This window comes from Elgaria multicarinata, chromosome 3 (genome assembly GCF_023053635.1).
Source record: "Elgaria multicarinata webbii isolate HBS135686 ecotype San Diego chromosome 3, rElgMul1.1.pri, whole genome shotgun sequence".
Taxonomy (NCBI): Eukaryota; Metazoa; Chordata; class Lepidosauria; order Squamata; family Anguidae; genus Elgaria; species Elgaria multicarinata.
Window position 1 is genome coordinate 49,976,798 of NC_086173.1, and position 14,362 is coordinate 49,991,159.

Genomic DNA, 14,362 nt, shown 5'->3' on the forward strand with positions numbered 1-14,362 from the left:
GTGTACCAGTATCCCTTCTTTCAACCAGCTTTATTTGACTCTATGCAAAATGCATAATCTTTGAGAGGTTAAGGGCGCAATTCTATGCATGTTTAAAAAGAAGATACTGTACTCGTAGAACTCCCAGCACAGCACAGCCAGCATGTAGGACTGCATGAGTCTAAGCATGCATGAGATTGCACCTTTATTCTCCTAATAATGTGCATGTTCATGTTAAATGATAACAGAGATATTACATGCTAATATAGATGCAGGTTGCTTACCTGTAACTGTAGTTCTTTTTCGTGGTCTCATCTGTGCATTCACACATACGGGCGATTAACGAGTGGACTTACCAAAGGAGGGTAGGTGCCTCATTGAAGGACAGAAGAAAACACTACTCAACCAAAGGCATAGTCCGATGAAGTCCTCACATCAAGTTTGTACTGTTTGACAAAGGTGGAGGGATTCCTCAGCAGACAATATAAATTGTCGAGCGAAGCTTCTCTTTGAGGAAGCCTCTACAACGGTCAAAGAGAACTGAAGGTCCAGGTGGGAACCTGCCTGTACATGCACAGTAGGATGGTGGTGGAGGGATTCCTGCCTAAAACATGATCCTCAGCCATAGAAGTTTCTCCAATCTGAGGCTCCACGCAGGTGCAGAGCCCATATATGTGAATCACCGAAACCACAAAGAAGAAGTAGCCTGATGTCTTTTATCATATCTATTTCCCATTGGTAAGGGAACATGCAAGCTTTGAGAGTGGATTGGTTGGAAATGCAGACGTCTTTAAAATAACCTCAAGCTGATAATAGTCTAACCACTAGGAGTGCAACACAGCCAAAGTTACACACTTTTAAATTCTATTTATATCAGTGGAAGATTTTAACATAGTTAACACTCTCCTATTGAAATTTCAAAGCACTTAATTTTGGCTAGAACAGATCACATCCCACATTCCAAGCATTTAAGAGGACACTGTCCACATAACATCTTAATGGAACAGTGGGAAAATATGTGGGGAAAGGATTTAAAATTTACATTATGTGCAAGACTTAAAGAGAATTTTTATAAGATGATGTACAGATGGTATATGTCACCTGTAAAATTAGCTAAAATGTATAAGGGTGCCTCAGGAAAATGTTGGAAATGCATGGAAGAAGAAGGGACTTTTTATCATCTTTGGTGGACTTGTAAAAAAGCCAAAACATGTTGGACCCAAATACATTCTTCAATTCAAAAAATATTAAAAATAAATATAGAAATGAAACCAGAAGCTTTCTTACTCAGATTAATGGACAAACAATGAAAAGAGAAGGGGGAAACTTTATTTTTGTACATGATAACAGCAGCAAGACTGTTATACGCAGAAAACTGGAAAAATGAAACAATACCAACAACGGATGAATGGATGTTGAAGATGCTGGAATTGGCAGAGATGGCAAAACTCACAGTGATAATGAGAGAAAGATCAACAACTATGTTTATGTTGGAATGGAAACCTTTGACAGAATATTTGCAAGACGCAGAGAAAAATGATGTATTTGTTTGTTGATTTTAGTATTAAGCCGGGGAAAGAAAAGAGAAAGAGAAGAGAGAAAAAAGAGAAGAAGTAAATTTGATTGATATATCAATTGTAATTAAAGAATTAGACACAAATGGAGTATGATTCGGTGAATCCAATGTATGAGATTCAGATAAGTCATAAGAAATAATTGAATTTGATTAACATATTAATAGTAATTAAGGTTAGTTAAGCATTTCTGGCATGAAGAGGGCCAAAAATATACTTTAACCTCATCCTAAATGTTTTTTATTGTATTTTAGTGTAGTTGTTTTGTGTATACCTTTGTTTGTATGTATTATATTACTGTTTTAATAGTTTTACTGCTTTTAAATTATATATTGTTTTAACTTGGTTTATGGTTTAATTTGTTTTTAGCTGTGTATATTTACTATTTTCATACTGTATGCTTTTAACTGTACGCCACCCTGAGATCTTATTGATATAGGTCGGGATATAAATGTTATAAATAAATAAATAAATAAATAAATAAATAAATAAATGTGGTGTAAAGATTGTGTGTTTGTGATGTTTAAAAGAAAAAAAGAGTACACTGTCCAGCAGTGCACACACAGTAACTATATAAAGTGACTAAAATTAATTGCATTTATAGCCAACTTTCCTCTTTGTGCAGATAAGTCATGGAAACATTTTGATTCTATGTGCGATCAACATATTTAAATTGCAGCATGTGTAAAGTGTGATTTCAATCATTAACGCCTAGTCACGGCTTGTCATATGTCATCTGATCCCAGATGAAATGGCTTCTTGGAGGGAAAACAGCGCTCCAACAGTCCATGGGTTACTGGAGGGTTGCTCCCTCCTCCAAAAAACCATGCCGCCCAAATTCAGATAACTCAACAACCTGCACCCGGGCAGGTGATTAGAGAAATCATGCCCTGCAAGCATCCAGCTCATGCCGTGATTTAAATAAACCACGATGGCATATTTTGATCATGTGAATCAGTCCATTATCACATCTGTTTCATAGCTGCCGCTTGACAAGAATGCCGAAACACACTGTTTACAGAACACAGTCAAATCATATTACGTATGCAACTTGAATGGAATTTTATGCATCTACATTAGAATGCAAATTTGTATAGAGTCAGACTTAACACTAACAGTAATGTATTTGCAATACAAACCACTTTAAGGAAAAATGTATTTAAGCTTCACATATGAGAATGAAAGCTCTAACCCCTTGTGTTTCCAGAAGGAAAATTCACCATTCAGACTCTTAGGAACTGACCTCAGTTTCAGTTTCTGAGTATTCCTTCACTCTTTCTATAACCACCATGTTGCTTTCCAGGTCAGAGGCGTTTTTTACCACCAAGTTCAGAAACTGTGTCACCTAAGCAATGATAAAAATGTGTCATCTGTTTGAAAAGATGATTATGGCTACAAAAAGTGACAGAAGTGAAGACAGAGGGGAGTAACATGGATGATCTTCATTATTATCCTCTCTGTAATACTCCTCTAACACTTTCAGCTATTGCCTCCCCTCCCTCAGGAAGCCTAAGCCACAGGGGGAAAGGATTCAGAAACAGGAGTACATAACTTTTTTGGCTCTGAGGATTTCATGTGATGCTCGTTCGGGGAACAACACACAGACACACACAGACACATGCCAGCAATCCTGCTCCAAATGGCTTTTACCTCACTTCTGGCAGTGATGGAGAAGGAGCAGTATGTATGGATTACTGGGTGAGGAAGTGGGGAATACAGCTGGGGAGTGTACATGGGGGGCACAGCATGGGCCTCTCTGCTCTAAACCCTGCAGCTACCATGCTTACAAATGCAGCATATATTGCTGTACTTTCAGTTTTCCTGAAACTTTCTAAGGCCTTATTCTACATTATCAAGTATATCTCTGCTTCTAATATTCCATTTAATATAAATGCATAATGATAGGATTGCTTTGCCAATTTTAATGTGTGGTCCCACTCTTACTTGGCATGGAAATTCAATCAAAGTGCCTGTCCTTTCCACCAAATCAACATTCATAGCTTTTAAAGCAGAAGGGATCGTTAAAATCCTTTGATCTGATGAGATGCTGTAGTATAGGTCTGATAGTTTCACAAAACAATTACTCCATCTAAGATTGTAACTTTGGAACTGGGCTATAGCAATGCACCTTTTATAGTGAAACCCAGTGTTCGTCAAGATTTCAAAGCCATATATAATCCACCATTGCTCTCACTAAAATCGATGGCCTCATTCCTTATTGAAAGGGTGCTTAAATCCCTGATAGATTGTCCAAGCTGGGGGTTATGATAATATGCCATCCTTAGCTAAATGCTCTTCAAAAGACAAGATACTGAAGACAGTGTTAAAACCTTAGTGCAATTTCTCTTCAAATACCCAGAAGCCCTGGGCAGCCCCGCCTGTACACGTGTGTGGATGAGAATGAAGGGGACCTTAACTTAACCAAAAGAAACACTGCCTATGTTGAAATGCTTAGCATATGCCACATTTGAGCACACACAGGATTCAATGAACTACAGAACAGGACTTTAAATATGAAAAAAAATGATTGGACAAACGTTCTTCATGCCGCAATGACTTCACAAAAGGTTCCCTTTTATTCTCTGTTTTGTTCTTTATTATCATCCCATTTTTTTCTGAATGGGAACCACATTATGCTCCCTCCTCCCCAACAGTAGAAACTGCAGCAATGTGCAATTAAATCCAGGATGCCTAATTAAAATGTCACACTATAAGGAGACTTCAGTTACTCTGTCTATGACTGATCTACACACCTGCAAAGCATAAGACACGGAAAGTCCAACCATGCCAGCGGTCAGATTGTTTTTACTCAGTACAGCAAAAAGGGCTGCAAAAAATACAATGCAGTTCCCTATGAATTCAACTCTAACTTCCATCCACCTATTAATTGAAAAAACACAGATTCATTAGTACGGGATGCAATAGAAGAAAATGCTGTTTAGTCGATTCAAATGTTGGAACTAAAATCAAAATAATTATTTTTATTTATTACATTTCTATACTGCACAATGGCTGAAGCTCTCTGGGTGGGTCACAACAATTAAAACTATAAACCGCCCAGAGAGCTTCGGCTATTGGGCGGTATAAAAATGTAATAAATAAGTAAATAAATAAATAAATAAATAAAATACAACATGATGAAATATAATAGAAGTATTTAAATGCAAAATCCTATGTGTGCTTGGACAGGAAGAAAAAGTCTGATAATTCCCATAGCTGGCTGGGCACTCTGGGAGGTAAGATATTTCTCTGTCTACTCACGCAAAGGATTGCACCCTAAAATTTTAAAACTACAGTAGAAATTAAAAATAAATCAAAGCTTGGTTTTACCTGTTGGATACAATTCCAGGATAGTAACTTTTCTGATTGTCATTCACCTTTGTGTCACTGATGTAAACGAAGGACTTCTCTCTTCTGTAAGCTCGGATGACGCTTGCTCCAGTGACCGTTTCCAAAAAATGGGAGAATACGGGAGACCTGCTAACCGATTCCAGCCGCTTTAACTGGCGAAAGGTAGCTATATAGAACCGCTGACATCGTTCAATTCAAAGGCGTAAGGATTAAAACACAAAATAAAAATGCAGGTTGCTTACCTGTAACTGCAGTTCTTCGAGTGGTCATCTCTGTGTTCATACATATGGGCTCTACGCCTGTGAGGAGCCTAGCTTCTGGGGACTAGCTTCTTGAGGATCATTTTGGCGGGAACCCTCCCCCAGTCCTACGACACATTCTTTATCGGGTTCCTGCTATCCCCTCAGTTCCTTGAGGCCGCTAATTCACCTCATGACCGAGGGACAACATAAAACTATATATACATAGACAGATTGATGCGACGGCCAGGAGCGCCTACTATCAGCTTTGGCTGTTGCGCCATCTGTGCCCTTTTCTAGAGTTGGAAGGCCTAAAGACAGAAGATAACCTTGAGGCTCGACTTCTGCAATATGTTGTACATAGGGCTACCATTGTACCTAGTTCGGAAACTTCAATTAGTTCAAAATATGGCAGCCAGGTTGGTCACCAGTACATCTGGAGTGAGCATATTACCCCATCATTAAATCACCCTATCAATAGGTCCATTAACTAGATCAAATCCATGATCCTGTGTAAAAACTGTAAATGTCTTCCACTTGCTCCCATATGATTTCTGTGTAGAGGGTTTCTTGGCAGCCTTTAGCACTTGTAAAAGTCCCTGCGGGAGATCTAAATGTCCCAATTGTCCTGGATTCTCCAGGTGGTAAGACAAAGAGTGCATAAGTCAGGGCGATGAACTCGTCCCTGATCCCTGGAAATGAGGGCTGGTATCGATAGAAGTCAACAAACCTTCCCCTTCGTGAGTCTGGAGAATGGGGTGAACCATGCCTGTCTTGGCCACCATGGTGCTATTAGAATGGCATCCGTCCTATCTCTCCTGAGCTTGACAACTACTCTTACCAGCAAGAGAAATGGTGGGAAGAGATAGCAAAGTTCGTCCGTCTAAGGTACTGTGAAAGCATCCCCAAGGGATGAGACACGGATGCCCACTCAGGTGCAAAACCTTAAGCATACTGCTGTCAGGATCAGGTACTAGGGATGAGTACTTTCAGGACCCAGGCCCAAGCTCAAAGGGCTGCTCTGCTGCAGAGTGCTGGCAGAACTCAGGCCCTGGCCAGCAGCAGTTCATGACAGTGTAATTCGGTGCAGCTGGGAGCAGCTAGAGTCAGGGCTATTTAAGACCCACCTTGTGACTTAAACATTGTTCCTGTGGTGCTTGGCTCCTGTTCCTGGTTTCCTGATGCCTCGGACTGCTCTTTGGACTACGCTCTTGCTATTGCCTCTGCCACGTCTTGTTTGTTCCTGACTTCGGACTGTTCTTTGGACTATGCCACTTTGTGGTCATACCAGTAAACCGCTCTATCCTAAACAGCTTGTGTGCGGGTTAGCCTTTGTACACCTTCGCTCTCCTGGGTCCTGGCCCTCAGTCTGTGCTCCCAGCCACCCACGTCCCGGACTATTACAACTGCATTGCGAGGAGTTGCAAGTAAGTCTATGGTGGTGTGCACCAGCGATTGAAAATATGGCGACAAAGAGCCACAGCCCCAACCATTGCCTTCGACGCACAATCAGCCTGGTGTCAAGAAGTGTTAATTTGTTGTCTAAACAACTTCAGAGCCTCAGAGTGGAACACGTGAGTGAGATATGTCTTCTCCTCAGGTAAGAATCCTATCAGTGATGACATTTCATTCCATAAAAATAGCTGCTACTGGGACATCATGGCCTGGTAATTGGCAACCTGTAAACTCAACGCCGCTGAAGAGTAAATCTGTCAGCCCATCATATTCAGCCTTCTGCCCTCCTTGTTTGCCAATGCAGTACGGGATCTATTTGACTTGTCCTGTGCAGACTCCACAACAATCAAATTCGGCTTATGGTATACAAACAAAAAAATAGCATCTATCTCTTGAACTCTGTAAAGCTATTCTAAGCGCATTGAGGCAGGCGTCATTGAAGATGGTTCCGTCTATGATTGCCATACCGTTTGTAGTAGAGTTGGTATGAAGGGTATAGTCACTGGTGTTGATGACTCACTATAGACAGCACTGAAAACTGGATCATCTAATTTCCCTTTAGGCTGCTGAGTATTTATGTCCAAAGACTGAGCCATTCAGAGCACCGGTTCTGCAAAATGTCCCACGTCCTTGGATGGTGAAGCAATTTCCGATGTTCACACAATTTCGTCAGGCAATGGAATAGAATGTGGGACCAATGAGCCTGATGTGTTGGATGCAAAGTCTTCAATGGATTGGGGAGAAGTATCCCTCCCAGTAGGTACAGGTGCTGGGGCAATGGGCATTCTGGTACCGAGACTTCCATGGCCTCTTGAGATGGAACATCCATGCAGGGAAAGTGATCGAGAAGGCACAGGAGGTGGTGCAGCAAATTTATCTTTCAGAGGACGTGAAATAGTTGCTGATGGAGGGTAGTGGCATCTAGGTGCTGTTGCTCCCAGGTATCGAGACTGGTGAGCCAGGACATTATACCCTCTTCTATAATGCCAGTCATTTAGGGATAAGGGTGGAATGGAGGAGTAGACCAGTTCAAGTAATGTTCCTACTAATGCAGTGGGGATCTACCTCTATCTCTTTAGTATCTGGAGCCATAATCTTCCTCCACATATGATGGTGACTTGAAAGCTTAAGGAGATGTTTCTCTTGAACAGAGCCTGTGCGATGTTGGTGCCTCTTCCCTTGGGGGCGAGGAATCTCTGATCTCAACCTCTGATACCAAAGTGGTCTGCCAACCCAAAGGGACTGAAGCCAGAGAAGCAAGTAAAGATTGCAGCTGTGGAACAGGTCATTGAGGACTCACTGCATGCATAGATAGGAAGGCTGTCGATACTGTAACCAAATGAGAAGTCTGTAGCACATTTATCAGGATCTCTAGATGTCTTCTTCTTTCTATGAGTACCTAAAGAAGACTTGTGCTTTCTAGCCATTTTGGACAATTTCTTAGCTGTAGTAATGGCCAAGGAAGTTCCCGGAGTCAATGAATCTGAACGGCCCATGGTTAGAGCTTGTTGATCTCAAGAAGAGGTTGCATCGTCGCTGGTTGAGAGGCTGTAGCAACTTTATTATTTTATATTTTATTTTACTGCATTTATATCCCACCTTTTTTCCTCCAAGGAACCCAAGGCGGTGTACATAATCCTCCTCCTCTGCTCCATTTTATCCTCACAACAACAACCCTATGAGGTTGGTTGGGCTGAGAGTCTGTGACTGGCCCAAAGTCACCCAGTGAGCTTCCATGGCCAAGTGGGACTAGAACCCGGATCTCCTGACTCCCAGTCCAACACTTTAGCCACTACACCACACTGGCTCTAAACTTCAGGTGAACCAACAGCCTCCAATACTTTTCTCCAAAGAATTGCCCTCAATCAAACAGTTCTGACGAGCCTGTTTAGATGAGCTCATGCAATGAGCACAAGTCTGTACTGCATGAGATTCTCCTAAACAAAGGAGACATAAAGAATGTCTGTCCATTAGTGGGACTTTGCTCCCACACTGAGAGCACTTTTTAAACAAAGCTCTCTGTGCCGTAGGGGAGAGAAAAAACAGACGAAGATCCCAAAATCAAAGACGGCAAGAACCTGAATAATATATATATATATATCTCAGATGAACAATAGAAGAAGAAACTTGAACAAAACCACAGCCATTAACTCGAAAAAAATGCACATCTCAACGAGTGAAGCTCCCAACGAGGCAATAAGTGTAGTGGTCAAAAGAGAACTGAGAGGAAGGAAGAACCTGGTGGAGCATGCACAGTAGGATGGTGAGGAAAGGTTCCCGCCAAAACGATAATCAACTATGGAAGTTTCCTAAAGGTAGGCTCTGTGCAGGTGGAGGGCCCATATGTGTGATGCACAGAGACCATGAAGAACAAAAAGTTTGACTTGAATTATTTACACATTATGCCACAGAAGTAGAAGTGAAGCTGTACATAATTCCGAGGTGCTTTCTCCCAAATTTCTCTCACTACAATTTAAATAGCTTTTAAATGTTGAGTTTGTTCTGACTCTATACTGTTAGCCTCACCCTACCCGGTGCCTGTTTACCCTTCCCTGTGCCTGTTTGCATTCTCTTTCCCTCCTTATTGTTTACTACAACTTTATTAGATTGTAAGCCTATGCGGCAGGGTCTTGCTATTTACTGTGTAATCTGTACAGCACCATGTACATTGATGGTGCTATATAAATAAATAATAATAAATAATAATAAGATACAGCAAAGTCAAATGGTAAAGCTTTTCCTGGACTGTACCACTTTTGTCCCCAGAGATGTTTGTATGTTTAAATGCACAAATGTACTGAGCGCACACACAAAAATAAAACAAGATGTGAGGAAGAAAGCTATTTCTTTGAAATGCTAGGGTATTTTTTTTAATGCAGATGGAATCTATTGGAGGACCATATTGTTTCAATATTTGCTTTGTACATTGCCTTGAGGGCCAAAGGGAAGTCTATAAATATCTTCATAAAATTTTTTTTTTTGCAAAAGCTATCTTGAGTTACATGGGGGAACCCACAAATTTCATCACAGTAAGTAAGTAACCAAGTGTGGATAAGCATATCTGGTTATATTTTTGTATTTTGGTTTTAAGCTTTCATATTTTATGCTGTCCTTATGGTTTTAATTTTTGTAAACCACCCAGACAGCTTTGGCTATTGGGCACTATGGAAATGAAATTAATAACTAATACCCGGCAGTGAATACAGTGGGAGTTGTGCTGAAGAAAGGAACATCAACTTCTGTATTCAGGAAAAAAACACATCCAGTGTCTATGCATGTATTGTGGGTGTACATGTTGGGATATAGGCAGAAATATTAATAGAAAGATTACACTATCCACCCACCCACCCATCTTTCTGTTAAAAAAAAAAGATCAATCAAGTAATGAGATATCCAAAGGCAAACAACTACTTGTCCTTCTTACCTGGACAAAGAAGTATAGGAGTGCTAGAGGCATTATAACCACAGCAAAGAGTGGGGTGCTTGCTATGATCACAATAATAGTTGACATGGAGGTAAAGAAGGTTCCCAGAAACACATAGCTATTTAGTGGGATCATTTCATCAATCACACTGATATCCTTAGAGAAGCGGCTGATGATTCGGCCAGTTGGAGTTGTGTCATAGAAAGACTGCGGGGTATGAAGCTTGTTCTCCAGCAATGCTGCATGAAGGGTGCGAGCTGCTCTGATGCCACTCATGTCCCAGGTAAGAGAAGAGATCAGCACAATAAGCCCTGTTTGGAAGAGGGAGATAAATACAAGAAACACTGGCTTAAATCCAATGTTGTGCGAGCAGACTTCTGCTTATGCAAGAGGTCTTTACCTTGCTTTTGTCACTCCTGCAGCACCCATGTGCTCTCAAACCTGCTGTAGAGGGTCCCCCAAACATCAAGAGTAGATTTTGGGAAGGCACAGGGGTTGCAGAGGAGTGGGGGAAACTGTCCGGCCAGCTCTTTCTATTCTACTGGGTTGGATACAACCCTTTGAGTTTTATATTTTTCTGCTCCCCAGGTAACCTTACAATTTCTGTTTCTTAAGACGCAGCTTAGACATCCCTATTTAATATACAGGTTCCTAATATTTCATTACAGGGAAAACCAAGTGATCAGTGAAGTATCCGTTATGAGAATCTTTACAACATCAGAGTTAGTCACGCAAAGTTTTACATGCATCTGTGGTTGAAAGGCCTTCAATTAAAAGTCAATGTTGTGTTAGGCCACAATCCAATAAACCTTGTGTTCATGGTTCTCTCCCAAGCATGCGTATAAACTTCATTGAATAATATTTTGATACACGCGTGGGAGAGAACCATGAACACAGCCAAAGGTTTCATTAAAGCTCTTAATGCAGCCACCAGGAGTGCTATGAAACTTCTGGCTCTTCCATGTTTTCTTGTGTTATTTTTGTTGTGGCCTCAAGGACCGCGCAAGAAAGCACCAGATACCACTACTGCTGTCCCACCAACCAACATTAAAGAAAAACTAGGAACACTGTACCATCACCCATATTAAAATTGTCTGAATTCACAGTCTTCTATGGAGGGGATTATCACAGGAGACAATTATCCCACTGGGGAAATCTGCAGACGCTATCTTCTAACAACCTCCTGAGGAAGGCCTTTGAATGAAGTACAGGCCAAAATGTGTCGAGCTTTGTGAAAATAAATTATTTGCATCCTGAGAACCCGTTTCTCCTTTTTCTGGCCTGGTTTGGATGCTCTCCTCTTTTTTGATTTTAGGAGTAGTATTAACAAAGAACAAACTTACCATACAAGAGACCCAGGGCAGCATAGATGCCGACTCGCATGGTCACATTGTGCTGAGTGCCATTTATTACAGGTTCATTGGTCCAGTCACTGAGCCACACGTTGGCCCCAACTGAAGGAGCAACTTGACAGATGTATAGGAAACATATAAATAAGGAAACAAGGGGGCCAACCGCCTTTATGTATTGCCAGAAGTTAGTCAGTTTGACCTGCAGTTTGATAAAAACAAAACAAAGGGGGTTGACTTAGATTACAGAACTGACGCCTGATTCTCACAGAAATGCTAGCAACTTTTCAAAAGAAAATGTATCCAAACAGTGAACTAGGAAATTAGAAACTTTACTTTGCCATATAATTACCATGTGCACACATTTCTGAAGGTAGAAAATATGGCTGCATTAGGAGGATGTCCATAATAGAGGCACCATATTAAACACATGCTGAACTATTATAGGAAAAGCAGCAATATATGTCCAGGCAGTAGTCACATTTTACAAGTTCAGACTAAGACTCTATTGCATCCCACTGTTACGCTTCTTTTATACATCTGTGTTCCATGTCAAGAGAAGTGAAAAAGCACCAAGAGGCACTCCAGTATATCTATTTATGATAGACATTTAGAAGCTTGTTTTTTATCCCAGCAATACTATAACGGCACCTTGTTTGTGACCAATCTTCCAGCTACACACAAGTTCTATTATAACACTCCAGAATGCAATACCATGATCTCAAGAACCATGCTGTGAACCTAGGTCTCTCCTTTTCAGGTGCCCCCTACCCTAGAGCTTGTGATCACAGCTTGATACTCCATAAGTTAATATTGTTAACATATGTTAGCTTATTGGAGCTAGGTCCACCAAGAATAGTGCCCCACACCCAAGGCGGTCCATCAGCTGATGCAGTTGATGGCCAATACGCACACAACCCTGAGTTCTCTGACACACTGGGACTGTTCACACAATACACTAACCCACACTCAGTGGCTGAGTGTGTGTTGTTTCGAACCATGGGTTATTTGTTGAATCGTGGGTTGTGTTGTCTGAATGCAGCCAAGATCACTTGTTTACCATGCAGTGTGGCTCATATTTCTTGAACAAGCCACTTTGACAACCCATGGTTTGTTTTTGGGTTGTTCACAGTTAACCAAGCCATTCTGGCTACATTCAGACAACAACCCATTCTGTGGAAACCATGCTGCATTCAGTAACACAGTAACTCATGGTTCAACAAATAACCCATTGAGTGTGGGTTAGTGGGTTGTGTGAATAGCCCCACTATGTTTGTGGTTTTTTGCTTCCTTATTCACGGAGGGTCTTAGATAGGTCCATATGGTCTAACTCCTTGTTCTCTTGCACTGGAATGGGAAGAAGCCACTGAGCTATCAAATTTCTCAGTTCACTGTACTACTATTTTAGGCGGCTGATTGTCGGCTATTCTAGATGCCTGATAATTAACCAGAAAGCAACTGTGAAGGAGAAATCTGATCATTCTTTAAGCAAGCCTTCCTTACCGTGCCTGTTTCGGTGGTTTCTGCTTGGATGAGTTTTTCAGAAGGACCTGCTCTCGGCAGAGGAGGCTCAGGTGGTTTTTTATCACACACCTTTCTTTTCGTTGACATTTTGCTAGTCAATTCCCCATCTGAAGATATGACACTGGGTGGTCTATTTTTTTTAAAAAAAGGAGGAACAAAAGAACCATGACCTGAGCAGCTGAACTACAGGACAAGCAAGTGCACATGATCTGTGTAGCCAGAGTAGTGCCTTTAAAAGCAGGCTCTGGGTTTACCTTAGGAATAGCTTGCGGACTTCATCGGCCACCGGTTCACTATCTGCCAGATCGGTGTGGTTGCTGAGCGTATCTTCAGCCAGTTGAACTTCCTCATCCTCCACTACTGTAATGGGACAACACACCTTTAGCTCATTCTAGCTTTCTGTTGTGGCAGTCTATTACAAAGTGTTGAGCACGGAGTTTCCTAAGCAGTGAAGAGTGGGAATCAGGAAGGAAGCATCACGCTCTTGAAAGAGTAAGGGGCTTCAGCATATACTCTAGTCAACCATCTGAAAAGGAGGTTTGGGTGGGCACCAACTCTGCTTCAACGAATGAGTGTAACTAGGGTCCCATTATGTTGCCCCAAGTGATGGCAAGGAGCCAAGATGGCATAGTGAAGTATGGTTGGTGTACATCTTAACATTTCTGGGAAGCAATTACTGTGACACTTGTCCTGATCTAGCTTTGGAGCACTTTAATTGTATAAATGTAATGAGGAGGGGGAGGGGAGCCTTGTCACAAGAAAAAAAATAATGCTCGTTACTTCTAATCCTAAGTGCAGCCAATTTCTTTAGATGTTAACTAAGTAATAAAACTGACAAGGCCAGATTGTAAGCAGCCTTTGGTCCACTCAGTTTAATTTTGATTGCAAATTTAAGGAAGAACATGAATATTCTCGAATGGTAAATAGCCTTGCTTCCCCCTCTGCTTGCTTTTTAAAGGGTTCCATTTGTACATATATAGACAAGTTCACTCTCTTTAATATACTTTAAAAATAAAAATATTTTAAACATAGTTGCAAATTGCCTCTGGTCAATTAATCTGGCATGATCTAGTCAACCAACTGAAAGCATCAGCAGACAAATAGGGGAGAAAAAACTCCTCACTTGTGGGCTCATCTTCTTCTACATCTTCATCAGGTGCATAATTGCGTAAGAACTCAGCAAAAGACCTATTTTGCTGCAAAAGTTCTTGGTAGGACCCCATTTCAGAGATTTTACCATCCACAATGACCACAATGTGGTCCACCTGAGGCAAAAAATGGATGCTGTGGGTCACCAAGATTCGAGTCTGAAAACGAAAACAAGACAGCGATCAGGAGATAGATACCTTGCTAATAAAGCAGTCTTAAGGATAATATGGGCTAGAATTAATACAGATTAGGCTGCTTGTCATAAAGGAAATGACTACTGTGAACTGTCATTGGCAACAACTACTGGCACTCAAATCT

At 41.2% G+C, this 14,362-nt stretch overlaps 1 protein-coding gene across 1 annotated transcript in view; it reads right to left on the reverse strand.

Moving 5' to 3' along the window:
• Window positions 1-14,362, reverse strand: part of LOC134394622 (ATP-binding cassette sub-family C member 3-like) — a 67,378-nt gene that overhangs the window by 8,715 nt on the left and 44,301 nt on the right. Inside the window, exons 19-26 of the mRNA XM_063120224.1 lie at window positions 14,019-14,202; window positions 13,150-13,255; window positions 12,875-13,025; window positions 11,366-11,573; window positions 10,023-10,333; window positions 4,884-5,083; window positions 4,307-4,433; window positions 2,797-2,898 (exon numbers count right to left, since the gene is read on the reverse strand). Coding sequence (XP_062976294.1) covers window positions 2,797-2,898; window positions 4,307-4,433; window positions 4,884-5,083; window positions 10,023-10,333; window positions 11,366-11,573; window positions 12,875-13,025; window positions 13,150-13,255; window positions 14,019-14,202 — 1,389 coding nt within the window. The remainder of the gene's footprint in view (window positions 1-2,796; window positions 2,899-4,306; window positions 4,434-4,883; window positions 5,084-10,022; window positions 10,334-11,365; window positions 11,574-12,874; window positions 13,026-13,149; window positions 13,256-14,018; window positions 14,203-14,362) is intronic.